The sequence below is a fragment of the Lissotriton helveticus genome, chromosome 5_1, assembly GCF_964261635.1.
Source record: "Lissotriton helveticus chromosome 5_1, aLisHel1.1, whole genome shotgun sequence".
NCBI lineage: Eukaryota > Metazoa > Chordata > Amphibia > Caudata > Salamandridae > Lissotriton > Lissotriton helveticus.
Genome location: NC_136065.1, coordinates 1,956,516,225 through 1,956,541,597, shown reverse-complemented (window position 1 = coordinate 1,956,541,597; position 25,373 = coordinate 1,956,516,225). Strand labels below are relative to the sequence as shown.

General features: G+C 47.9%; 1 protein-coding gene across 1 annotated transcript in view; it reads left to right on the top strand.

Annotated features, from left to right (window-relative positions):
- Positions 1-25,373, top strand: part of PIP4K2B (phosphatidylinositol-5-phosphate 4-kinase type 2 beta) — a 551,068-nt gene that overhangs the window by 360,419 nt on the left and 165,276 nt on the right. Inside the window, exon 5 of the mRNA XM_078645621.1 lies at positions 24,184-24,330. Coding sequence (XP_078501747.1) covers positions 24,184-24,330 — 147 coding nt within the window. The remainder of the gene's footprint in view (positions 1-24,183; positions 24,331-25,373) is intronic.

The following is a 25,373-nucleotide window of genomic DNA, read 5'->3' as shown; positions in this document are numbered from 1 at the left end:
AACAAGACCATTTGTCCAAAAATGAAGAAACATTTCTGAACAACACAAGTAGTGTCATACCCTACTTCTACACGTTGCCCAAAATGCACAAGAATAGATCACCGCCCCCTGGACGACCCATTGTGTCAGGGATAGGCTCACTTTTAGAGCCCCTATCCCAGTTCTGTGACTATTTTTTGAAGCCTCTTGTACAGTCAACACCGGCTTACCTGAAAGACACGAAAAGCTTGTTACGACTACTAGCGGAGATCACTTTCCCTGAGAATTCAATCACTCTCGTAACCCTGGATGTAGAAAGCCTCTACACAAGTATCCCACAGGACGATACCATCACAGTCCTGACCAAGGTACTTGACTCCACTGTGTGGGAGTACCAGACGCCAAAAAAGTTCATCATTGAGTGTGCGACTATAGCGTTAAAAGAGAACTTCTTTTCTTTCAAGGACCAATTATACCTCCAATGCTCAGGTACATCTATGGGCAGTACCTTCGCGCCGAGTGTGGCCGGGCTATATGTAGCTGATTTTGAAGCCAAACACATTTTGACACCCAATGCAGTCTTCTCGTCGTCAATGCTTCTATGGAAGTGTTATATTGACGACGTTTTGCTCATTTGGACAGGCAATGACAGTGACCTCAATAACTTCCTTACATGGATCAACACCCAAGACCACAATCTAAGGTTTACCAACACTATGAGCAAAACAGACATTGTGTTCCTGGATGTGGTCATTTCTGTGAGTGGAACAATACTCATCACCAAAACCCACAATAAACCAACTGCAAAGAATAACCTCCTGGAATTCAGCAGCTTCCACCCTCGTCCCTTGAAAGAAAACCTTCCTTACGGACAATACCTGAGACTAAGAAGGAAGTGTAGTACCACCACAGACTTCAAAGATCAATCAGCTAACCTCACGGAAAAACTAAAAAATAGAGGCTACCCAACCTCTACCCTAAACAAGGGATTCAAAAGAGCAAAAAACCAGCCAAGGGAGGCACTCCTTGAAGAAAAGACTAACAATTCAGACCAAATCCCACTTACGTGTGTCACCACATACAGCAGTCTCTCAAACCTCATGAAGAAAAGCATCAATAAACACTGGAACATCGTGAAATCCCTGAAAAAGGAGTGGGAAAGACCCCTTTTTTCCTTCAAAAAAGGACGCAGTTTGAGAGATGCATTGGTACACACACGCCCAAAAGAAAAACCACCCAACACTATACCGTCAGTGACGACAGCCTGGGGTTTGCCAAAAATCACCGGACACTACCCCTGCTCGGACTGTAGCGTTTGCCATTTGACTCAAGCTACTAAAACATTGTCACTTGAAGAAGGCAAAGTGTGGACCCAACGTGAACACACGAATTGCAACTCAGTAAACGTGATCTATCTAATCACGTGTCCCTGCCAGCTCCGTTACATAGGCATGACCACGAGAAAGGTCAAACAACGCATCTGCGAGCACCGGAGCAATATAAGGTGCAAAAAAGTAACAACTAAACTGAGTCGCCATTTCCTGGACAATAATCACACTACCAATGACATGAGATGGACCATCATTGAAGCAATTGATGGCACAAGGAATGTACAAAACAGATTGTTTGAAAAAGAGCAGCGCTGGGTATATCGTCTGGGGACCAACATCAATGGCCTTAACGACGACATCCCATGGAACACTGTTCTGTCGTAAACCCTTGAGCCAGGCTCCCAATATCATATCATGTGTAACAGCAATATACAAATGCTCTCTTATTTTTCCTGTTGCTGACTATCTGTGCACTTAAACAACTAGTGCCTTGTAATTATTCCCAATATCACCACTGAGATCGTGTTTAAAAGTAATGCCCTCTAAATATTCCCATTAGCATTATTGATATCGTGTGTAAAATGCCCTCTCAATTTTTTTCCCCAAATTTTTTTTTCCATATATATATTTTTTATAATTCATGCATTGAATGTCTAGTGCCTTATAACTATGCCCATTTCCTTAAGTCATAGGAGCACTGCCAATTATCCTTTATTTATGCCGAAGTGGTAGAAACTCCGTCACTAGACACCGACCGTCACAACATTGACGGCCGGCGAGCGTCAGGTTTGTGAATCCAAGCCTCGCTCTGGAAACCGACCGTACCCCGCCCACACGAGCGCGTGCGCTCCAAGCCTCGCTTTGAGCGAGACACGCCCAACCCGGAATCGCGCGCTGAAACACAAACAAAGCGTATTTAAACTCACTCTCCGGTCCCGCTCTCCATCGTCGGGGTCCGGTCCAGAGGAATTTTGAAGGTTCAAAAGCGGGTTGCGAGTGCTGAGGGCGTGAGTCTTACATTACCGATAGGACGGTCATCTCAATCTCCACGAGCTAAGTACTTGGAAGCAATGCCATTTAACTCTTTTCCTTTTCAGGATGTGCCAGGCGCGCTCCAATCCTCCTCCCGAGACCCATGGTGCTAGTAGCGCCCTCTTTTAAAGTGAGATATCACCCATATTTACTATCTTAGGCGGGTCACCGACCTCTTGGTCAATTGATCCCTGCTACAAGGTGAATTCATACCGTGTTTTTATTTCCCTTCTACAGCTGTAGTTTTAAACACCACTAGCACTTCACCTCCCAGAGTTTAACGCTAAACATCCCCAAAGGGCTACTTGGATGGTGCTTAAAATAGCGTTTACTATGGGCACACTAATATTTGCCACCATCTATGGAGCACTATGATAATTCGCAATGGCGTATACTAATTGTATGTATGTCCTTGTGTGTTTGTTTGTACATCTTCTCTCCACAGGTGCTGAAATACCCCTGAACTTGGGGCTTTTTTCTTTAGAATGAGCATCACGCTCTTCTAATTTTAAGCACTTTTTTCACCTTTTCTTTTTTCACTTTCACGCCCCCAGGTTAGGGTGGACTATTAGAGTGTCCATACCGCCGGGGTATAGTCCTGAAGAATGCCTTGGTGAATATATACCACTAGTATGGCAGAAACATGTTGACTGATTAATTAACTGTGTGGTATTTAGCTGAATTTAACCAAATCCTAACAACCTTGGCACGTAAATTCAGACACATATACCACTTACCTGTGTCTTAGGGATCACTCATTAAAAAATCTTTTTTGATACCCTCTTAGGCACTTTTAATTATACTTCACTCACATCACGCCCTCCCCACACGACCAGCTCCGCAGTATTTCTGGTGTCGCAGCACACCAAAGAGGCACTCGGCCTCTTTGGTGGGGCCCGATGATGAAGCATGACACTGACCAGGTCGGTGTGTGAGGGCCTGATTCTGTACTATGTCCAGATTGCAAAGCCTGATTGGAATTGATCTAGCAGATTGAAGTTGTCTATATGGTTGCTAAGCTGTATGTGGACACATTTTTCGAGCAGTTTCGCCTGGGTCGAAATGTTGGATATGGAGCGATAATGTTCAAGTCTGATCGGTCAGCTGAAATTTTCTTTAGGATGGGGGTTACCTGACCTGCTTTGAGGATGTCGGTATAGTTCCCTGCACAAGAGAGGTGTTTATAATCCTGGTCCATAAGGGCACTAGCTGTGGCATGAAGGTCTTTAATTGGGTAGCAGGAAGAGGATCTGTGAAATGGTTAGAGGGATTCAGAGCCATGAGCGTATTCAAGATAGCTTCTTCGCTGTAGGAGTTGAAGGTGGTCCAGGACGTGTTGTTCTTGAGGTCGAGCTTTGAAGAACAGATAGGCGGGATCACTGGTGTAGTCGAAGTGGTAATAGTGTGTGTGTAGGTATGAGATAGTTGGTCGTTCCGCAGGTCTGTCTTTAAATTCTCAGTCTTAATAATGAAAAAGGTGGCCAGCTCCTCACAGTTGGTGAGTGTTTCTGGACTAACTTGGGGGGAGTGGGAGACCCCCTTTGATTGAGTTTTGATTATATCAAAAAGTTTTTGGGGGCGATTCTTGGCTTGGTCTAATTGTTTACATATGAAGTTAGCTTTTGAGCGTCTAATCTTTCTGTAATATGAGTTTCTGGTGCTCCTTAGAAGTTTGAGGTGGGCAGCGGATGGAGCGGCTCTCCATTGTCTTTCAATTGCTCTCAGTGATCTTCTGTCTTCATTTAGCGTACCATCGTACCAAGGGTTTGAGTCTTTTGTGGTGACTCTTTTTAATTGTAGGGGAGCCATGTTGTCGAGTACCATGTTCATAGAATTGAAGTAGTGATCGGTCAAGTCCTGTACATTATCTAATCCGTCCAGCGGTGTCGTGAAGATGTGGCTGGCGGTTGCGAGTGTGGAAGGATTCAGGTTCTCTAGGTTTCTCCTCCAGATTTTTGTTCTCTTAGGTTGGATAGAGAGTAATTTCACTACTTCATTGATATGTAAAATGATTATGTGATGGCCGGACCAGTCTCAAGGTAGAATCTATTCAAGCTGAATAGAGTCTGCTTTGGAGATCACTAGATCTAGTGTTGATCCCTTGACCATGGGTGGGGCTATCACAGATTTAAGACAGGTTGAGATCGGATAGGAAAGCTTTGAGGCTATTGACCTCTGGGTCATTTAAATCGTTCCAGTGAAGGTTGAAGTCCCCAGGGAACATCTGGGTAATCTGTTGACCGACATTTGTAGCTAAAATCTCCATGATGTTCTCGATGAAGGTAGGGTTGTTGCGTGGAGGATGGTAGAAAGAATGGAGTGAGCATATTGGTTTATTACTGCTCGAGATGTCAAACAAAGGTATTCACATGAAGAGAATACCGGGGAGTTACAGCGGTTCACAGAGAGGTTGTTCCTATGAATGCAGGCAATGCCACCCCCTAGCTTATCAAGTCGATCAAGCCTTGGCTTGAACAGAAGATGTCTTTTGACAGCCAATCTTCAAGTCCCTGAAAAAGATCCGTGGCATGCTCCCAGAATCAGCAAAGAGAACTGTGGTCCAGTCCTTAGTCATCTCTAGACTGGACTACTGTAATGTACTGTACCTGAGGGTGACACAGTCTCGCATGAGATGACTCTTAATACGTGCAGAATGCTTCGGGTCGTCTGCTACTCAATCTTCCAAAATGCACCTCCATGGGGTCTTCACTTGCTAAGCTACACTGGCTTCCTGTAAAGCAGAGACTCTTGTTCAAGGCCTTGTGCTACTATTATAAAGCTTTGACAAATAGCGGCCCTTGGTACTTGCAGCTTTCCATTCAACCCTATGCCCCACTGAGGAACCTCAGATCTTCAGGGCTAGGTGGGCCTACATTCCGAAAGTTGGAAGAGTAGGTTTCAGGGATGGCTCTTTTAGCTTTCTAGCTTTCTGTCCAACATGCCTCTTCTGAACTCCTTCATAGTAAAAAATTAAAAACCTGGTTGTTCTGATTGAATTGATTCTTTAGCTTTTGCAAGTGAATAGCACACAGGATTTTGGACCTTCAGTGCTGGGACACTTCGTTCCGAAGTAGCTATGCGCTTTACAAGCTCCACTATTATTATTATTATTTTTAAAAGATGTGGCAATCTCTCTAAAGAGATCTATGCCATAGTTCAGAGCCTGCTTAAGCCTGAAGCTAACTCTCATCTTTGGCATCATCGGATTAAACATTTTATAAACTTGTGGATTACTTTAATGAAAAAGCTAATGATATCAATGCACCTTTTTCTGATGATAACTCTAGCCTTAGCCTTGATTGTTCTACTTTAAGGATCGGTAATATGGCGTAGGGTGGCTGTCTGATGGAGCTGGAATTACTCTTTCAAAGCCCTTGTGCGTAAAGTTAAGCTGGGCTCCCCTAATGATCTGATGTTAAAAGCAGAGGATATTCTCATCCTCATGTTCGGTAGCCTAGTCAACCTCTTGATTTCCATTGCGGTGATGCCTATAGTGTATAAACATGGTAATATCATTCTACTTCTAAGACCAAATCTACCATAGACCCTGAAATGTCTGAACGTTATCGACCCATCTCTCTTTTACCTTTTTTTGGCTAAAGTTGTGGCAAAACATGTAAATAGTCTCCTGGTGGACTTTTTAGAAAGACATCAGGTGATAGACCCTTTGCAGTAGGGCTTTTGACCAGCTCAAGTACTAAATCTGCTCTTCTTAAAGTGACATAAGCTCTTTGATAGATTGCTGATGAGGGAGATTCTGTAAAGCTTATTTTTCTAGAGTTAATCACAGCTTTGGATATAGTGTCTCATGAGATGCACTTGAGTCGACTGAATGAGATGAGGATCTAGGGCAATACTTGGGCCTAATTTGCCTTTTGTATTTTTTTTTGTTATAAAAGATCGGTCCTTCCATGTGAGATCTCCACCCTTTGCATCTACCGAGCGAACCCTAGCTAGAGTATGGTTTCCATCAAGTTTCAGCCCTAAGACTTACCCTCTTCAATATCTATGTAAGGACACTGGCAGAAGTGGTGAAATCATTTGGGATATCATTATTATCCTACCCAGGTAACACCCATCTCATTATCTAATTGACTGTGGGGAATAAAGAGTGCTCTGTCAATTTTTAGAACTGTATGATAGCCTTCATTGAGTGGATTAATTCTAATTGAAGTTGAATTCTATTAAGGCTAATATTCTTTTGCTAGGAAAACATTTGTAAGATTAGTGTTGATCATTGGTGGTTGAGCGTGGTGGGGTATCGCCCCTATCCCAAGCCTTCTGTAAAAATTCTGGGCATATGATTGGACAATTCACTATCCTTCGAACCACTAGTCTAAGCCCTCGTATCTGGCTGTTTTGGAACCCTAAGAAGGCACTAAAAGCATTACTGACTTTACGACCTCGGATGCGGGAGATGATCATCCAGTCACTAATTATCTTGCGTTGTGATTATTGCAATATCTTGTATTTAGGACCCATGAAGCACGTGAAGAATAGACTGCAGATTATTCAGAACGCAGTAGTGAGATTATTAGATCAACTGTCAAAATTCTGTTCAGTGTTCAAAGCAACTTTACACTCTGCCTTGGTTTCCTGTGGAGAAGTGCATACAGTTTAAAGCGCGCTGTGTGTTGTTCACTGGGTCATGAATAAGTTGAGCGCTACCAAATGCTGTCTTTGCTCCAGTTCTCCAACCCCACTAGGGAGTTAAGGTCATCAGACCATAATTTGCCAGTGGTGGCCGCTTCAGAATAGTCCGAAAAGGAGGACGTTCCATTCGAGCTGTAACTCCAGTGCTATGGAATAATCTGCCCACACATTTATGGAAAATAAAAAATCACCTTTTCTTTAGGAAACAGTTGAAGACTTGGCTTAGACCTGGTTTTATTGTGTGTTGTTGCAGTAGAAGTAGGTAAAAGCGTAGAACCCCTACATGGCCCGCTCTTATTCAACATCTATGTTACCCCACTTGCTAAAGTGGTGAGATCGTTCGGATTTGAGGTACTGTCGTATGCCGACGATACTCAGATCATGGTTTCCATCACCCAGTCGGTTAACGACTTAGCCCTCAAATTCAAAGCATGCATGGAGGCAGTATTTCATTGGATGGTACGGAATTTTTTGAAGTTGAACGGGGAAAAGACGGAGGTCCTGATTTTTGGAGGTAATCAGGATATGTGGTCTGAGGATTGGTGGCTGCCCTCTCTGGGGGACTGCCCTCATCCTACCCACTCCGCCAGGAATCTGGGAGTACTGATTGACTCAGCTTTATCTTTCGATCCCCAGGTCAATAGAACGGTGTCCACCTGTTGCGCCATCATTAGGAATCGGAAAAAAATCACCCCGTATTTGTCCCCCGCAGCTCGGAAACAGGCAACAGTTGCCCTGGTCTCTTCCGGGCTTGATTATTGTAATGCCCTTTACAGTGGCATTAACAAGAGCTCTGTCCATCGCCTCCAGATGGTGCAGAATGCTGCTGCCAGGATGGTCCTGAACCTTCCCAGGCTGGCTTCGGCTACCCAGGCTAGGAAGGATCTCCATTGGCTCCCTATACACTCTAGGATTTCGTTCAAACTTCTTTGTATTGCCCATAGAGCGGTATTTGGCTCAGGCTCTGCAGGCGTCAGCTCTCTTGTCTCAGTTTATACCCCTATGAGAACTCTGCGTTCTGCCTCCAGAAATCTGCTTTCGGTTCCCAGATTCACGAGGGCTAGGTGGGGTGGAAGAGCCTTTTCCACCTTGGCTCCCAAATTATGGAACTCCCTCCCCCCCGAACTCTCTAGTCAGCCTTCCCATTTGGTCTTTCGTAGACTGTTGAAAACTTGGTTTTTCCCTCAAGCTTACTAGTGGTTCAGTATTCGGTACTCTGAGACTGTTTGTTTGTCTGTCCCTGCGCCTTGATGCCCTTGGGCTAAGTTCGCGCATCACAAATTTTCCATTCATTCATTCATGTTCATTACAGATTATTATAACTTAACATAACTTTTAATGGATCGTTTTTTAAGGGCCTCATCCTTCTAGAAGCGCGCTTGGGAGTAAAGGGGCCTTTGGCCGTGCACATGCCTATGGCCTTATTTCGAGTTGTAATGGGAAAACCTCGAATTTCCCTAGAAAAAGTTACATCCAGTGTAATCCACTGCTGGCTCTTCCTGCGTAATACCATTCTTGTGGTGAAGTAAAATAAACTGGTAGATTCATCACCCGATCCTAGGAACCGAAGATTCTGCTTTAACACAGTTCGGTCTTCCCTTTTTTGTTACACACCAGGACACTGTTGATACCTCTTTCTCTTCTGTCACAATCTCTCCCAAACATTCCCCTTTCTCACCTTCTTGTTGTCTCACTCCGCCACACCTTCTCTCCCAGCTTCACACGTCCTCACTTCACTATCACTTGGCAGTCTCTCATTTTTGCCGTAATCTCCACTCAATCTTTAAACTCACTTCAGCTTCTTCCTCTTGTGTCTTCCTCATTGTCTCCTTTCTTTCTGCTTTCATAACTTGTTTCCTTCCTCTTTTCTTCTCTCCCTCCTGTCTGACCATCTCTGCTCCTCTCGAATCTCTGTACTCCCTTCCACCTTTGTCTTCCTACTTCTTTTGTCTCTCTCTACTCCCATTATTTCATTCTCACTTCTACTTGTCTCTCTTAGTCTCCTTCCCTGTAACATGGTCCTCTTAGCACCTAAATGTCTCCATACAGCTTTCGTCTCTCGATTTCTCTTCTTCAATCTCATACTTTTTATTATTCTGCTTTGCTCTCATATTCCATCTCCTCCTCTTAAGTGCCATACTTCAAATGTTTCTACCTTGTGTGTCTCTTTCCCCTTTGTTTTAAGAATGACTATTTCTCTCAGGCACTATTTTTTGCACTTTCTTTTCCTATTACTTATGCTTGTAGTCAGCCTTCTCTTAAACCAAAGACCGCAGTGCAATCTGAGAACCCCTTTGACAGTATCTTTCACCACGTTTCTTCTTTCATGACGTAATGGCCAAAAATGAGTAGTTTAAGTTCCAAGAATATACTTCAAATGCGCTAAGATTGTTAATTATTTGGACAAGCAAAAGACCACAAATATACCTCAAAACATTGTGCTATTCATTGGGACTTTATTACTTTTTACAGGCCTGTTCATGATTGCTGATCTAGTGTGTCTGCTGTTCCCAGCACTGCAGGGCTCACATCTGCCTGCAACACAGTACCAAAGACTGGGCAAAGTCTAACATCTTTCCATTTAGTGAATGGTAGTCTTTGGGCAGTATGTGTGCAGGACGTCTCTGCTCCAGTGTCTGGCTTAATTGCATGCCTTGATTGTCATAACCGTACACTGAGTAGCCGCGGGACATTGCAAGTGCTGCAGATGATACTAGTGCTGCTTGCAACAGAGCTCAATGAGGCTCCTTGATGGGCTGTTCTGGAGCAGTGGTGCAGTGCTTTTAACTTCATGGACTGGGTTAGGTTAGTACTGTACACAGGTCCACAGACAAGTGAACTGTGGGGCCAGATGGAGGATGCCACGAGACATGAGGTAAATGAGGACTAGGTTCAGAGGCATCTCTTCTGTGCTATTGTAACCAGAAAATGTTACTTGCACAGTAAGACCCTTTGTCAGACTCAGACTGATTTCCATAGCAGCCAGTCACCCCTCTTCTACGTGGTCCTGACTCATACTTCTGCCTGGGTCAGTAAATCCAGCGTGCTGGCTGCTGAGTTCACTTAGCTAAGCCACTGCTCTCAGAGGCGCGACTCCTCATTGTGTATAGATAGGAGCAAGCTAATTATTCATGACCTTAGCATTTTAGTGCAGTGATTTGCCCACCAGCACTAAAATGCACTACTCTAACCCATGATGAGTGGTACTTTGTAGGGCAGCAAAACAACACTAGAGGTATTAACACCACAAATAAGACTGTATTGGACTCACTTTGTTGAAAAGCGCATCTCTTTTACGGTGCAGCCTGATCTTTCAGTATGGGAACTGTTGCTATCCTTCATTGAGGCCTTGTTGGAGACCTTGTCCAAGCCAATCTCATCATCGCCGGTGGGTCTACTTATTTCTAGGCGACATAGACCTACAGTTGGATGTATCCTTCAAAGCCAAGTTATTCCTGCCTTCAGTAACGCTCTGTTCGAGGCCTGTGTGGCTGCAGATAAGTATGCTGTGCATACTCCTGCCATCTTGTGTTGGGCCCAGATGTGTGCAAGTTGCTTTTCTTAGAAGTCTTTTGAGTCACAAGATACTGTGACTCCTCCGCTCGCCAATAATGCGATTGGCCATAGACTCTTTTGTTAGATTGTTTTCTTTTCGCCGTCAAGTTCATACGTGTGCTCATTGGGATCGACACCGTTGCAGTCCTCTTTTTGGTTCACATGGTTCCTTCCCTCAGTTGGTATTGTACTTCGATTGCGTGTCCTTTTCTTTCTATCTCTAGTCGACATCTGATTACTTTGCTTGAACGGGGATAAGTTCGACCGCGGCCCGTCCTGGGCCTTCCCTATTGGGGCCTTCCCCATTTCTTGTTTGGGTCTCTCCACCAAGGCTCGACAGTGATGGAACAGACTCCATTTCAATATTGTCCTCGCTTCCCCGCTAAATATACTTGGACCAATCTTCATCAGGTCTGCAATCTGCTTGTCCCCGGAGCATAACAATGTCTTCTGCAACGCTCCTTCCACTCCAGAGGGACTCCTGGCGACCGCTGCGCTCATCGACTTGAGATGTTGCGTACAAGCGAAACACCCCAGATCTCTTCAATCCCGATGACTTTGAGGGTAACAGCAACCACATCCATCAGCTGGAGATGAAAGGGCTTTCTCCCCCGGAGAAAGTTCTGGCTTCGATCTGGAGAGCCAGGACCTTCTGCAAGCTCAGCAATCCGTGAGTATGGCCCACCTGTGACACCGCACTCACCCTGAGCAATTTCAGCCAAACGGCACTCAGCCACTGTGGAACACCATGTAGGAGAGTAGGATCTGCTTACTATGCTGAAGTTTCACTGTTTTTCGACTTTAGTCTGGCTGGGGCCCTCCAATCCAGGACCCCAGCCTAGCTGGGGCCCTGCTATCCAGGACCCCAGCCTAGCTGCTTCCTCTCTAAATTGATTATATATACTATAGGTACACTCCAGTTTGGTTACTGGAGTACCCTTCTGAGTCCCTAGTATATGGTACACTAGGGACTGAAAGCATTGGTACCCCAGAGGCCTACCAAGGACTGCAGCATGTATTATTCCTCCCCTGGGAAGACTTCCAAAATGACACCACAGGACTGCTACTGCAGCCTGGGTAAGATGGTGCATGCACCCCTTACTTAGATATAGCTTACCTATACCCTAAATCACTGCACATAGAAACCTAACATCACCCCTATGGCAGGCCTTATCAATCCTGAAGGCAGGGTGCTTGGTTTTATGTGAGAGGGTGCCCATGCATGAGCTGGGCCCCTCTGCAGCGTTCGGAGTCTATTCTCTGAGGCTGTTCTGTGATGCAGCCAGACCATATACTCTTAAGTGCATTATAACCTCACGGCAAATGCTAACTTTGGAATGGCTGCATGGAAAAATGTCGTGTTTGGTGTCAAACACTTTGGAATCCTACCCCTGCCATTTCTGGCAGCGGGGGTAGAATTCCACCCTTCTAGAGGGAGAGACATGTACAAACTGGTATACTCAGTACCAGTTTAAAAGAGCCCTGGCATCACAAAATAGATGCTGCAGCCACAAACACGAGTCTGGCCTCCTGCTGCTGACCGAAACTCTGGGAGGGGAGGCCTGGACAATAGGTTTCCTGTCACAGGGAGGTGTAACCACCTCCCAGACAGGCCTTAGTGGATTGGGAGCTGAGTGGGTGCACTCTGAGAGTGCTTTGAAGTCTGCACTGGGGGCACATATGGTGTCCCTGTGCATAGCCCAGTTCAAACCGTTTGCAGGGGCTACCAGCTGGTGCGAAACTTCACAAAGGAAATGGGTGTAGCCACCCCTCTTTCCAAACCCTCACATAGGTGGGTCCACAGAGTTAGTCCAACCCCTTTCTTAGGTTTAAGTAAGGAACTGCTGGCAATAGAACTTTAGATTACACCTGGACGAAACTCTGCAACTGAATCCTGGAACATCTGAAAGAAACACGTTAGTCTTAGATTCCTTAACTTAGAATATCCCCAGGCATCGGACTGGATCCAGAAAGTTTTCGTCAGCAGTACCCCTGTGCGTCGGTAGGCGTAGTCTGCGGCTCGGCGTCCGCCGTCTGCGTCGTGATCGCTGGGATGATGTCGGAGTACTTAGAAGCCGCCCTCGCGTGCTGACGTCAGTTCTTCTTTTTTACGCGCCAGCAAGAGCCGATCCGGGAAGAGCACGTACCCTTAGTCATTTTTTGACTACCTTTTTGGTCTTTTTAACTTTGTTTTCGAGTCGACATCGACTCCTGGTGACAGTAGGGATGCCCCGTTTCAAGCCGTGTGACGCCTGTCACCGACTGATGTCGGTTACCGACCCCCACCGCCGGTGTCTCTACTGTTTACAGGCCCACCACAACGACAAGTCGTGCCCTGACTGTCGGGTCTTGACTTCGAAAGCTAGGCGAAGCGGTCCCGCAAGCTTCTCGAGCTCCGGCAGTCTGCGCCGCAGCCATCACCGCTCGTCGGGTTCCAAGTCCTCGCACTCCGGTATGTCGAGGCATGGCAAGAAGCAGTCAAAGAAGCGACATCGCTCTTCTGACTCCCCTTGCTGGTCGCGTGACTCGGCAGAGTGTCCGGGTGGCACCACCCGCGCGGCTCCACCGGAGCCGCAGGAGTCACATCCAGCTCCACACCCTCCGGTCCCTGGACTTAATGCGACTCCGGGCGAGATTCGAGACTTCCTCGTGGCCGTGAGGACTCTTTCCACCGTCGAAGCGCGCCTTCGGACCCCGCGGGCCCGACTGGGGGTCCTAGCATGCAGGCGGCTTCGGCCCCAGCGCCGTCGGCAACTTCGGTCCCGGCGCCGCAGGACCGCTCTGGATCCAGGCCTGGATCCCGGTCAATGTCAGTTGACCTTACGACTCATTCACTGGTGCCGACCCCCACGGTGACACTCCAGGCGCTGTCCTCAGACGAACCTGCCCCTGGTTTCAGCCCCGGTCCAGGTCCTGCGTCGGAGCGGAGCCGCTTGGCGCCGTCTCCGGCGTCGATGGGTGAGCACTTTGCCTACGACCCAGCTCCGTCATTTCTGCCTGTTTATCAAGACACAGATGAAGGGGAGGACTGGGAGGGGTTTGAGGACCCTCTGGCACAGCAGTGCCAGTTAAGTCAGGACTGGGCAGATGAGCTGGGGGATGCCAATTGTCTTGACACATCGCCTGACACTGGTTTTCTCTCTCCTCCTTCCATGGCTACAGAGGAGGGGCCTACTTATGCTGTGGTGTTGCGCAGGACGGCCAAGGCCTTGGACTTGAGCTCCCTGCGGCGGCCTTGAGGACTAACCTCTTCACTGAGGTGCTTCAACCGCCAGTAAGCTCTTCGGAGCCTATGCTGCTGTTCAATGAGGCCCTCACTGATGTTCTGATGGGCACTTGGTCCAGGCCCTCCACAGTGCCCCCTGTGGATCGGAACGTGGCCCGACAGCGGCTCCGGGCGACCCCTGCTATCGGTCTACCCACCCCACCCCGAGAGTCTGGTTATCCAGGCCTCCACGTCCCAGACCGCATTCCCAACCGCTCCTCTGGATCGGGAATCCAAAAGGCTTGATCAGTTTGGGAAGAAACTGTTCTCCTCGGTCAGCTTAGGATTGCGGTCAATTAACACCGCATGCCTTTTGGCTTGTTACACCCACTCTCTGTGGGATACAGTGCGGACGTGCTGGAGGAGGCCCAGACACGGCTCACCCAGGCTCTTGCTGAGGGGCGGGACACAGCATGGTATTCCATCCGTTGTGGACTTGATACCACGGACTCGATAGGCAAAACGATTTCCACGACGGTGGCGATCTGTCGCCACGCTTGGATGAGGTCCTCCAATTTTTGGGGGGATGTCTAGAACACACTTATGGACATGCCTTTTGATGGCCGTCGCCTGTTTGGCGACAAAGCAGACAGTGCGCTTGAGCGTTTCAAGGACTCCAGGGCTACGGCCAAGTCCTTTGGTCTGTCGGGCCAGCGCCAGCAAACTTCTGCTTTTCCTCCCTTTCGTGGCCAAGGAAGGGACGCCCCCACACGTTCGTCCAGCCACAGGACCACAGAACCACCCTCAACGCGGACGTGGTGGCTGCCGTGGTGGCACAGAGGAACAGAGGCCGGGTCAGTACACATCCGCCTCAAAGCCTTCCTAGTCCGAGCTTTCAGGCCAATTCGACACCAGTGGGAGGCAGGGTTTGCCATCACCTACTCCACTGGCGTACCATCACTTCGGACAGGTGGGTGCTGCAAATTGTCCAAAGGGTCTACTCCCTCCCCTTCGAGGCGACCCCTCCAGCCATGCCACCGCAGTACCACCGCGTGTCGGGGATCACTTGCAACTTGTGCAGGAGGAAGTTACGGCCCTCTTGGCCAAGGGGGCCATCGAGCGCGTTCCTGGGCCAGAAGTAGGAGGTGGTTGTTCTCACTACTTTCTGGTTCCCAAGAAGGCCAAAGCCTGCGCCCTATATTGGACCTCAGGAGCGTCAACGGCTTCCTCCGGAAGGAGAAGTTCAAGATGCTGACTTTAGCTCAGGTCCTGGCTGCCCTAGACCCTGGAGACTGGATGGTAGCGTTGGACTTGCAGTATGCTTAATTCCATATCCCCGTCCTGCCGGCCCACCGGCGCTACCTGGGGTTCACGGTAAGCCACGAGCACTTTCAGTTTATCGTGCTCCCCTTTGGCCTCACCAGTGCCCCTCGGGTATTCACAAAAGTGATGGCGGTGGTCGCAGCTTATCTGCGCAGATCAGGGATTCCATTCTTCCCCTATCTCGACGACTGGTTGTTGAAGGCGGGCTTGCCCCAGACAGTCGTCTCCCACCTCCAGACTACGGCCGATCCCCTGCACTTGCTGGGGTTCTCCATCAACATGCCGAAGTCACACCTGAGTCCATCTCAGAAGCTCCTCTTCAGCGGTTCTGGACTCAAAGCCGTTTCGGGTTTTTCCTCCTGAGCAGCGGGTTCGGGATATTCATGCTCTGATTCCGATCTTTCAGCCTTTATCCAGAGTTTCGGTCAGGATGACGCTACAGCTCCTGGGGCTGATGGCCTCATGCATCCTGCTGGTACATCACGCCATGTGGCGGATGCGGGCTCTGCAGTGGGACCTGAAGTTCCAGTGGACACAGCATCAGGGCAACCTCTCCGACCACGTCCTGATTTCGGAGGGCACTGCGAGTCCGTTGCAGTGGTGGCTCATGGACCGCGATTTGGTCAGTGGCAGATCTCTCCTTTCCCCAACCGAAGCACACAGTGGTGACAGATGCGTCCCTCCTGGGATGGGGGGGCCACGTGGGAGAGGCGGAGATCAGAGGCCTCTGGTCTCCGGCGGAGTCCCGGCTCCATTTCAACCTTCTGGAGCTGCGGGCGATCCGACTTGCACTGAAGGCATTCCTTCCCTCTGTCCTGGGAAGTGTAGTGCAGGTGTTCACAGACAACACCACCACCATGTGGTACTGCAACATACAGGGCGGGGTGGGGTCGTGGACCCTTTGTCAGGAGCCTCTGCACCTCTGGACATGGCTGGAGCACCAGGGCATCACCTTGGTGGTTCAACACCTGGCAGGTTCCCTGAACGCCAGGGCGGACAAACTCAGCCACCGGTGCATGATGCATCACGAATGGCGTCTGAACACGGACGTGGCGCAAGGTCTCTTACAGGAGTGGGGAGAGCCTTGGTTAGATCTATTCGCCACCGAAGAGAACGTGCAATGTCATCAGTTCTGCGCTTTGGAATTTCCAAGGAGTGGAGTTGCGGTGTGTTGTGCGCCTTTCCGCCTATACCTCTTCTGCCCAGCGTGCTGAAGAAGATAAGGCGCGACCGGGCCCAAGTCATCTCTCTGGCTCCGGATTGGGCACGAAGGTACTGGTATCCCAAGCTACTCAGTATGTCAGTTGAACCCCCGATTTGTCTGCCTCTTCAGGAGGACCTTCTGTCGCATCAACAGGGGACGGTCCTCCACCCGAACCTATCCAGTCTCCACCTACATGCGTGGAGATTGAGCGGCAGCAGTTGAGGCCATTTTACTTGCCTCCTGATGTCTGTGATGTCATTCTGTGGAAGAGGTGTGGCGCAGCGGCCAGGGTGCCTGACTCCGGACTACGGGGTTCCCGGTTCGATCCCCGGTGCCGGCGGCAGGTTAGCCCAGCACCATGTGACTCTGGGCAATAGCTTGGTCTTCCCGGGGTCCCCCAGCGCCGGGACACCACTTCGGAGGTATCTGTGCGCTTTACAAATACTGGTATTTCATTTCATTTCATTATGGCAGCCAGGTGTCCCTCCACAAAAACGGTATACGCCTGCAGGTGGAACAAATTTGTGGCATGGTGCACAGCAAAGGCTGTGGATCCACTTTCTGCCCCTCTTTCAGAGATTCTTCTCTTTCTTCTTTCTCTTGCCCAGCAGGGTTCTGCTCTGGGCACTATCAAAGGCTATCTCTCGGCCATTTCAGCCTTCTTGAGGCTTCCTGATCAGCCTTCTCTTTTCAAGTCCCCTGTTGTAAATAGATTCTTGAAAGGCATCACGCACATGTTCCCTCCTGTTCCTTTTGTGATGCCTCAGTGGAACTTGAACTTGGTTCTAACTTATCTGATGTGCGCTCCCTTTGAGCCACTTCATAATTGCCCTCTTCGTCTTCTGACTCTCAAAACTGGTTTCCTGGTTTCCATCACCTCTGCCAGAAGAGTGAGTGAGCTCCAGGCACTTTCATCTAAGCCTCCTTTCCTCTCTGTCCATCCGGACAAAGTTGTTTTGAGGACTCGTCCTTCTTTTCTGCCCAAGGTGGTTACTGCCTTTCACATCGGGCAGTCCATCACTTTCCCCCAACTTCTTTCCGCCTCTGCATCTCTCGAAAGAGGAAGAGAGGCTTCACCGTCTGGACCCAAAACGTGTGCTCTCCTTTTCCCTAGACCGCACACGACAGTTGCAGGTGGACGACCAACTCTTTGTTGGCTACGTGGGTTCTAAGAAGGGACGGGCGGTGCACAAACGGACCATCTCTCGGTGGGTCGTTTTGTGCATCAAGGTCTGTCATTCCTTGGCTGAAATGGAGCCTCCTGTGGGGCTGCGCGCCCATTCCACTCGGGCCATGGAAGCTACTACAGCCCTGGGTAGGGGAGTCCCTTTGCAGGACATTGGTCAGGTGGCTACGTGGGCCTCGCTGCACACATTTGCCAAGTACTACTGCCTGGACAGCCAAGTCCGGACAGATGGCGTTTTTTTGGCCGTTCCGTTCTCCAGGACTTCCTGATGTAATCTTGGTATGCAGACCAACCACCGGGGTTGGTATTGCTGGGGTATCTTTTCTAAGGTAAGGTATCTAACACTAACATGTTTCTTTCAGATGCACAAGTTACTTACCTTCGGTAACGATATATCTGTAATAAACATTAGTTAGTGTTAGATTCCTTACCGCCCCACCCATCCTCCCCGTTCTGCGAACCGATATCTAGGGTTAAGGTATCTCCCTTTGAGGGCCCTAGTTTCATGGCACCAGTGTCGGTTTTTTGCATGGCTCTTCATTCGCTGTGCCCTCGACACTGCCAACACCACTGCCAGAGGTGTACTTTCTAGTATTTTGCTATGCAGGCACACATGCCTCCGTATCTCTAGCTTTAACCCGGAAGTTCAACAGAACCGGTTGAACATGCATTTTGATAGTAAGCTCCTCTATGGTCCACAGCTAGACCAAGCTTTAGAAAAGATAAAAAAAGATACAGCGACAGCCAGAGTGATGGGGCACTGCTAACACGCCCTCCCTGCAGCTCCTTTCACAGCACCCTTTACAGTGAAGGCTCAAAGACCACCTCCCCTGAAACTTCTATGTCCTATGAGCGTACCCAGGACCAGCAATCCTCCCTCTGGGATTATTTTAGATAGTTTTGTAGGGGCAACAATGACAGGGTCAAGGGTAGCTTCCCATATAGGTTACACCCTCCTCCCCTGAAGCACCACACACCACCTGTCGGGGGTGCCTAGAAGGCCTCTTTCCCACATGACAAACAGTCATCTCAGACCAGTGGGTGTTGGACATTATCCAACATGATTATTGTCTAGAGCTCGCTTCCACGTCTCCCACAATTCCACATCGCAAACACAGAGTCTCGCCGGAACATCAATGGCTGCTCAAGGAGATCAAAGCCCTCCTCCTCAAACGGCCTATAGAACCTGTGCCCTGCCATCAGCAAAGTACCGGAGTGTACTCACTGTGCTTTCCTGCACCCCAAAAAGATGTGTCGCTCAGGGCCCTAAACAAATGCCTCCTGTCCGAGTATTTTCACGTGGTGACTCATCAGGATGGTATTCCATTTCTCCAGCAAAGCATCTTTATGGCTGTGCTCAACCTAAAGGATGCCTATTTCCACAAATCAATACATTTTTATCGCCGGTAACTCAGAGGTGTGGTCACCAAAAGGCATTACCCATTGTAAGTGCTTGGGGTTGCTACTACACCACAGGTGTTCACAAAGTGCCTTGCTGTGGTGACTGCACACCTGCGCAGACAGGGCATCCACGTTTTCCCATAACTGGACGATTGGCTTATCAAAAATTCCACCTGCCAGCAGTGCCTTGATCATACACCGGTCACAATAGTTTTACCATGAACACCACAAAATCCCACCTCCAAGTGCAGTGAAAATTATTTATAAAGTGCAAACTCATGCCCGAGGTCGCTGTAGAAACGGCTATAGCTGCAGAACTAAGGTTCCTGCAGAACCACTGATATCTCCTAGTCCTGAGAGAAGAGCCAGGTTTTCAAGCCCTTTCTAAAGGCAAGTAGTGAAGGCGCAGTTTTTAGTTTCAATGGTAGACTATTCAAAAGCACTGCTGTGGTCCTGAAGAAGCTCTTCCCACCCCAGGTTGTTCTCCTGAAAAAGGGGACTACAAGGTTCATAGCAGAACCTGACCGAAAACACCTCCCTAGGGTGTACCATTTGAGCTTATTCTTGAACTGGGCCGGCCCCAGTCCCTGTAATGTTTTGTAGGCCAGGCAAAGAGTTTTGAACCGAACACGTTTTTTGACTGCGAGCAAGTGAAGTTTCTTGATGGCTCCTCTGGCTGATTCATATTTAGGGATTTTAAAGAGCAATTGTGCCGCTGCATTCTGCAGAATCTGAAGTTTATTCAGAGAGCCTGAAGCAAGATTGAGATATTCGCTATTACAGTAATCGATCCTCGAGCATACCAGAGCTATGATTACGGTCTTCAAAAGCTCTAGTGCCAAAAATAGTCCATCTTTTTTAAAAGCCTCAAGGAACAAAACAAGGGTCTAGCCCTACCTAGGGACTTCTCTAAACTCGGAGGTCAGCATAGCCTATCCAAATCCAGTCAGGATCCAGTCCTTTCAGGTACTGCTTCCCTTGTTTCAACCAAATCAACAACTCAGTCAGAACAGTCATGCGCCTCAGTAAATGAATCAGGGGAATTGTAAACGTGCTAATTACCCGTGAGGGTCCCAGGGCGCTGGGGGTGGGCTCCTGCACTGCCATAGTACCTCATGCCAGACTTCACGTGCATCCGTTGCAAGAATGAGTTGATCAGTCCACACTCCTCGCTCTCTGCAGTAGTGGAACACCCCAACCTGTTGGATGGACAGCCTTTCCTTGACTCATTTCCACAGAGGATTGTTACAACGGCCGCCTCTCTTACGTGGTGGGACGCACACTTGCAGATTTGATTGTACAGGTTTAGTGGGAGACCAAGTACCAGAGCCTACACATCAACTACCTGGTACTTCTAGCAGTTTTTTGTAGCATTGAAGGTTTTCCTACCTCACCTGATCGGCAAGGTTGTTCTTGTCTGGAAGGATAGTATGACAGCCACGTATTACCTTCAGAAACAAGGGGGAGGAAATGTTCTCCTCAGCTATCCCAGAGATTTTGGCGTTAGGCTCTCTGCCACAAAATAATTTTGTTAGCGGAGTACCTTCCGGTGATGGACAACGATTTTGACAACCTCTTCAGCAGGATGCGACAACAAGTCCACAAGTGGGAGCTCCACCTGACAAGTCCTCCTCAGTTACTTTCACAAATGGGGGTTCCCACAGATAGACCTGTTCACAACAGCAGAAAATGTCAAATGCCCAAACTTCACCTTCCGGTTCCCACACCCACAGTCAAGAAGCAATGCACAATGGATGAACTGGTCATGTATATTAGCCTACGCTTTCCCTACTCTCCTTCTTCTTCCATTTGTGGTTCAGAGGCTTCGGCAAATGTCCCCCACGCTCATCCTGATGGCACCCACATGGGTCCACCAGCCCTGGTTCACAATTCTGCTTGAACTCTCACTGGTTCATCAAAAGATGCTCCCTAACAAGCCAGACCTGCTCACGCAGAACCATGGAGAAATCAGGCACCCAGATGTCCGGTCCCTCAACCTTGCGATCTGACTCTTAAGGTCATAGAATTTGGATACCTTAATCTTCCACCTGAATGCATGAGCATTCTCAAGGAAGCTCGCAGACCTACCGTCCCTGTCTGCTACTCAGCCCAAGTGGAAGAGATTTGTCTACTACTGTCACGCAAAAGAAATTGACCCATTGAGCGCCACAGTATGAGGCACTGTCTGTTACTTGCAGGTTTCTGGGCAACCCTTTATCTCCATGTGATAACAACTAACCGCTGTGGCTGCCTACCTTCAGAATAGACAACACATCTCTTTTCTTCAGGATGTCAATCATTAAAGTTTTCTTGGAGTGTCCCAAAATGGGACACTCCAACCGGTACCTTCATGGAATCTCAACATTGTGCTAGCACGACTCATGAGTCCTCCATTTGAGCCCTTCCACATATGCCCCCTTCAGTTTCCTCTCTTGGAAGGTAGCATTTCTAGTTGCTATCACATCACTCAAGTGTGTCAGTAACTCGGGAAGAATTTCTCTTCCAAATACATAGGGATAGGGTTGTCCTCCGCACCAACCCCAAATTCCTCCATTTACACCTTAATCACTCATTTGACCTTCCTGTTTTCCCCCCACAACCTTATTCCATTGCAGGGTGGTCTCTTCATACTTGGAATGTAAAACGCGCCCTCATGTACTACGTTGAAAGAGCCAGCCCTTTTAGAAAGACACAACAACATTTTGTTGTTTTTTCCGAAACCCACAAATGGAAGTCTCTATCAAAGTCGGGCATTGCCAGATGGATAGTTAAATGCATCCAGACATGCTATGCTAAAGCCTAGAGGACTGTACCGACTCCTCCTAGAGCAAATTCTACTCGGTAGAAAGGAGTCTGTGTGGTCTTCCTGGGAAACATTCCTATTGCTGATATATGCAAAGCAGATAGTTGCTCCTCACCCTTTCAGAAAACATTACTGTGTGGATGTCCTAGCCTGCCAGCAAGCCAATGTTGACCAGTCAGTTCTTCATACACTCTTTCTACCTGCTGCAACACCCACAGGCTAGTCACCACTTTTTGGGAGGACTGCTTTACAGTCTCTGCACATCATGTATATTTACAGGCACGCATGCCTCAAACGGAAAATGTTACTTACCCTGTAACATCGGTTTATGGCATGTAGTACTGTAGATGCACATGCACCCACATCCCGTTTTGCCTGTGGCCATTGTAGCGTCTCTTAATATTTTTTAGGTCTCGCGTGAGCCAGCGCATGCGCTTCTCAGGCGAGACTTTTAGTAAGTGGGCTTCAAAAAGCCGACCACAGCTTTTTGTGTGCCCTATAGCGTGCGGTTACTCGATCAGTTACGAGCACAGGCGCCATCTGGCTTTCCGGTCTCGTCATTGCGCATTAAGTGCATCACTCGCGGGCACCCTTACAGCCCACGATCATTTTCACGGCCGCGCGGCCAATGCTTGTTTTCTTAATGCTAACAAGCATTGAGAAAACCAAAAGGTCTAAGCTTGTTTTAGACATATGACCGTTCTTGCGTTATATCTATGGGTGCAGTAACAGAAAACTCAAAGGTACACAAATAGTAGTTATATTGCCTAATTTCTGAGGTGCACACTTTTAAGTTAAGGGTTTTAAGTTGCGCATTTAATTACACAGACAACACGTCTTGGAAAACTCTTCTTTCTGCAGGCCTCTTTTAGCAACCAATTCCCCACATCTTTTCATACCACTTAAAGCACCGCCCAAGTCGCTTTACCACTAGGTCCTTCCCGGTAGTGGTCCCTCTTGTCTATTTATCATCACCTTCACCTACTTTTCTTCCCAGAGAGGTCACAGAGGTCTGGTCCCCATCACCTGTTTCCTGGTCTCTCACCTTTCGTCCGTTGCTTCTCTCACCTGCACTCGGGCAATGTATTGGTGTGTCGGGAGTGCGCATTAGGGGGCCGCAGCTCATCGACCGCTATCAACGCCCCTCCGACTAACCACGGAATGCCAGCTCGCTAGTTGCCACGCAATGCATCGCCAACACAACTGACTATGACATAATCACCCACATGCTCCCGTAACATTCCAAGCGACGTCACCACCCTGGCGTCGCAGGCTCACACCGAAACGTTTGAACTGTGCTCACCTCACCTTCCTTCCAGGCTCGAAGGAAAGCTCTGACCTGCTTCTTCAGTCTGGTGAAATGAGCTCTGATACACATCCATGATCAACAACAACGGTTTAAGCTGGTAGTGTGGAGTATGATATGCAGTCGAAGCCACATCTTCCAGAAGAGCCAGTTGCCTAACTTGCTTGGACACATGTGCTGCGGAAAGTGGGTGGTGTAGTCAGAAGTTACTGGGCGGTATCAGTGGGGGGTGTTGCGTGCCAGGACCTTGGGGTCGGTTGTATAAAGATGGATAACCAATTTACTTAATGCTTTTGACTTTACTGGCTGCGAGTAAGTAGGGTTGGGACTGTTCGCTCAGAAAAACAAGCATTTGCAATGCAATAGGTCCCGCATTTACGCGAGTTTGAGCTATTGACATTGCAAATAACAATGTTTTTTTTTGTTTTTAAAACATAAATAAAAGGCATTGTCAATTTCAATGCCAATAGCTTAAACTTGCGTAAATACGAGACCAATTGCAGTGCAAATGCTTGTTTCCTTTTATGCATGGATATCTGTATATATATCCCTTCGCTTCACATTCCATCCTCACTCGCTGTGCGGGAAAACAATCTAACAATGGAGTCGATGAGCATGCACATTATTGCCAAGAGAAGTCGTCTCAGTACCTCGTGACTCTAAAGACTTCTTCGAAGAAAAACAACTTGCACACATCCAGGCCCAACACAAGATGACAGGAATATGCACAGTATATGAATCCACAGCACTAGGTGTGACAAACATATTCTCACAGGACAAATTACCTTTTCCTTCTGCTGTATACTCTTAACTGCAGATTTTTCACAGACCTACCCCCTACTTGTCCGTACAGTGGACTTCTGATAGGTCAAAAAGTCCCATTAGAGTTCCATTACAATGCCCATCAACTGATTTGTCTGGTCCTTTATGTCTGGGGGTGCTGATTTTGCCTTTGTAAACTGATATAAGCATGAATGAGTGGCTCCTATATATAAGCCTGCACTGTAACTTTTTGTGGCTGGACGAGGCCCCTGCAGAGTCTGATGGTGCCATCTACAGTTGTATGGGAACGTTTGCACGAAAAGCTCCTGGATTCAGTCTGGCTCTTGGGAGAGTTTGAAAAGTGAGGAATCTATGATTAGTAGAGCGTTCACCGAAAAGTTTGTTAACAAAGGGATGTAACTTGTTCTCTTCTCTCCTCGTAGTTTATTGTGGAGTGCCATGGGAATACACTTCTGCCACAGTTCCTGGGCATGTACCGGCTTACGGTGGACAGCATGGAGACATACATGGTGGTCACGAGAAACGTCTTTAGCCACAGACTTGCTGTGCACCGAAAGTATGATTTAAAGGTGAGATGCTCACACTGGCCTCACTCCATCATTTCACTTATACTGTATCCATAGGCACATTTGCATGTTGTTTGTTGTTCATCCAGGAGCATTTTGCATATGCACTATTTTGTGATGGTTTTCCAGTGATGGAGAAATAGTATATTGCTGAGAAACACATACATAATGCTGCCAAAGTACAGTAGAAAATTCTGTCTTTATGATGCCATGAAGTGTAAAGAAGTGATTATAGTGATAAAGCTTTTCTCGTGCACACGTACCATTATTTCATGGTAAACATTTCCTTTAGATTGGCATCCTTGTCAGATTAATATTCGATATGTGGGAATCATCAGTTTGATGTAATGCAGTTCCAGTGGCACAGTGAGCACGAGGCCCACGCCTGGGCATACATGTTGTACTGAAGTGTGCAACACAAGTAAAGGGTGGATTTATTGACTACAACTTAGCCATTGGTAAATAGTTAGTCCTGGGTCCCTTGCTTACTGTGCCACTAGAGCAAATCTACACTCGACTGAAGAGCCCACTTTTAGGCAAGACCAATTTTAGGTTGCTTATGTTCTGGTTCAGAGAAGACCTGGCCTAGTAGTTCAAGGAGACGGTTAAGACTGATTTTAATGCGGCTGGTTCTAGATTGAGGTGGCATAGTATACAAAGTAGAAATGGACTGTGATGCATCCCAAGTAATTATCAGTTGCTGAAATTAATTCAAGCATTACATCCATCACGTTTTGTAAATTTTATTGACAGAAGTGGGCCATGCATTCTTCTTAAAAGAATGAGTTCTGCTAATTCTGTGGACAGCTCAATGATTCCAGGCCATGACGAGCTCTTCAAAGTGCTACTAAGGATGATGTTTACCTGGATCTCGCACTCGCCACTCTTGTTTTATGAGGATATGAGGAGGAGCTGTATGAGCAGTGACATCAGCCCTCTGGGTCCTTCAATGACTCAACATACTGATAACATACAAAATGGGGGAAGCTCTCAAGTGGTGGCGCTGCACACTTCGAATCTCACCAGTTTTAAGGATTGACATAAGA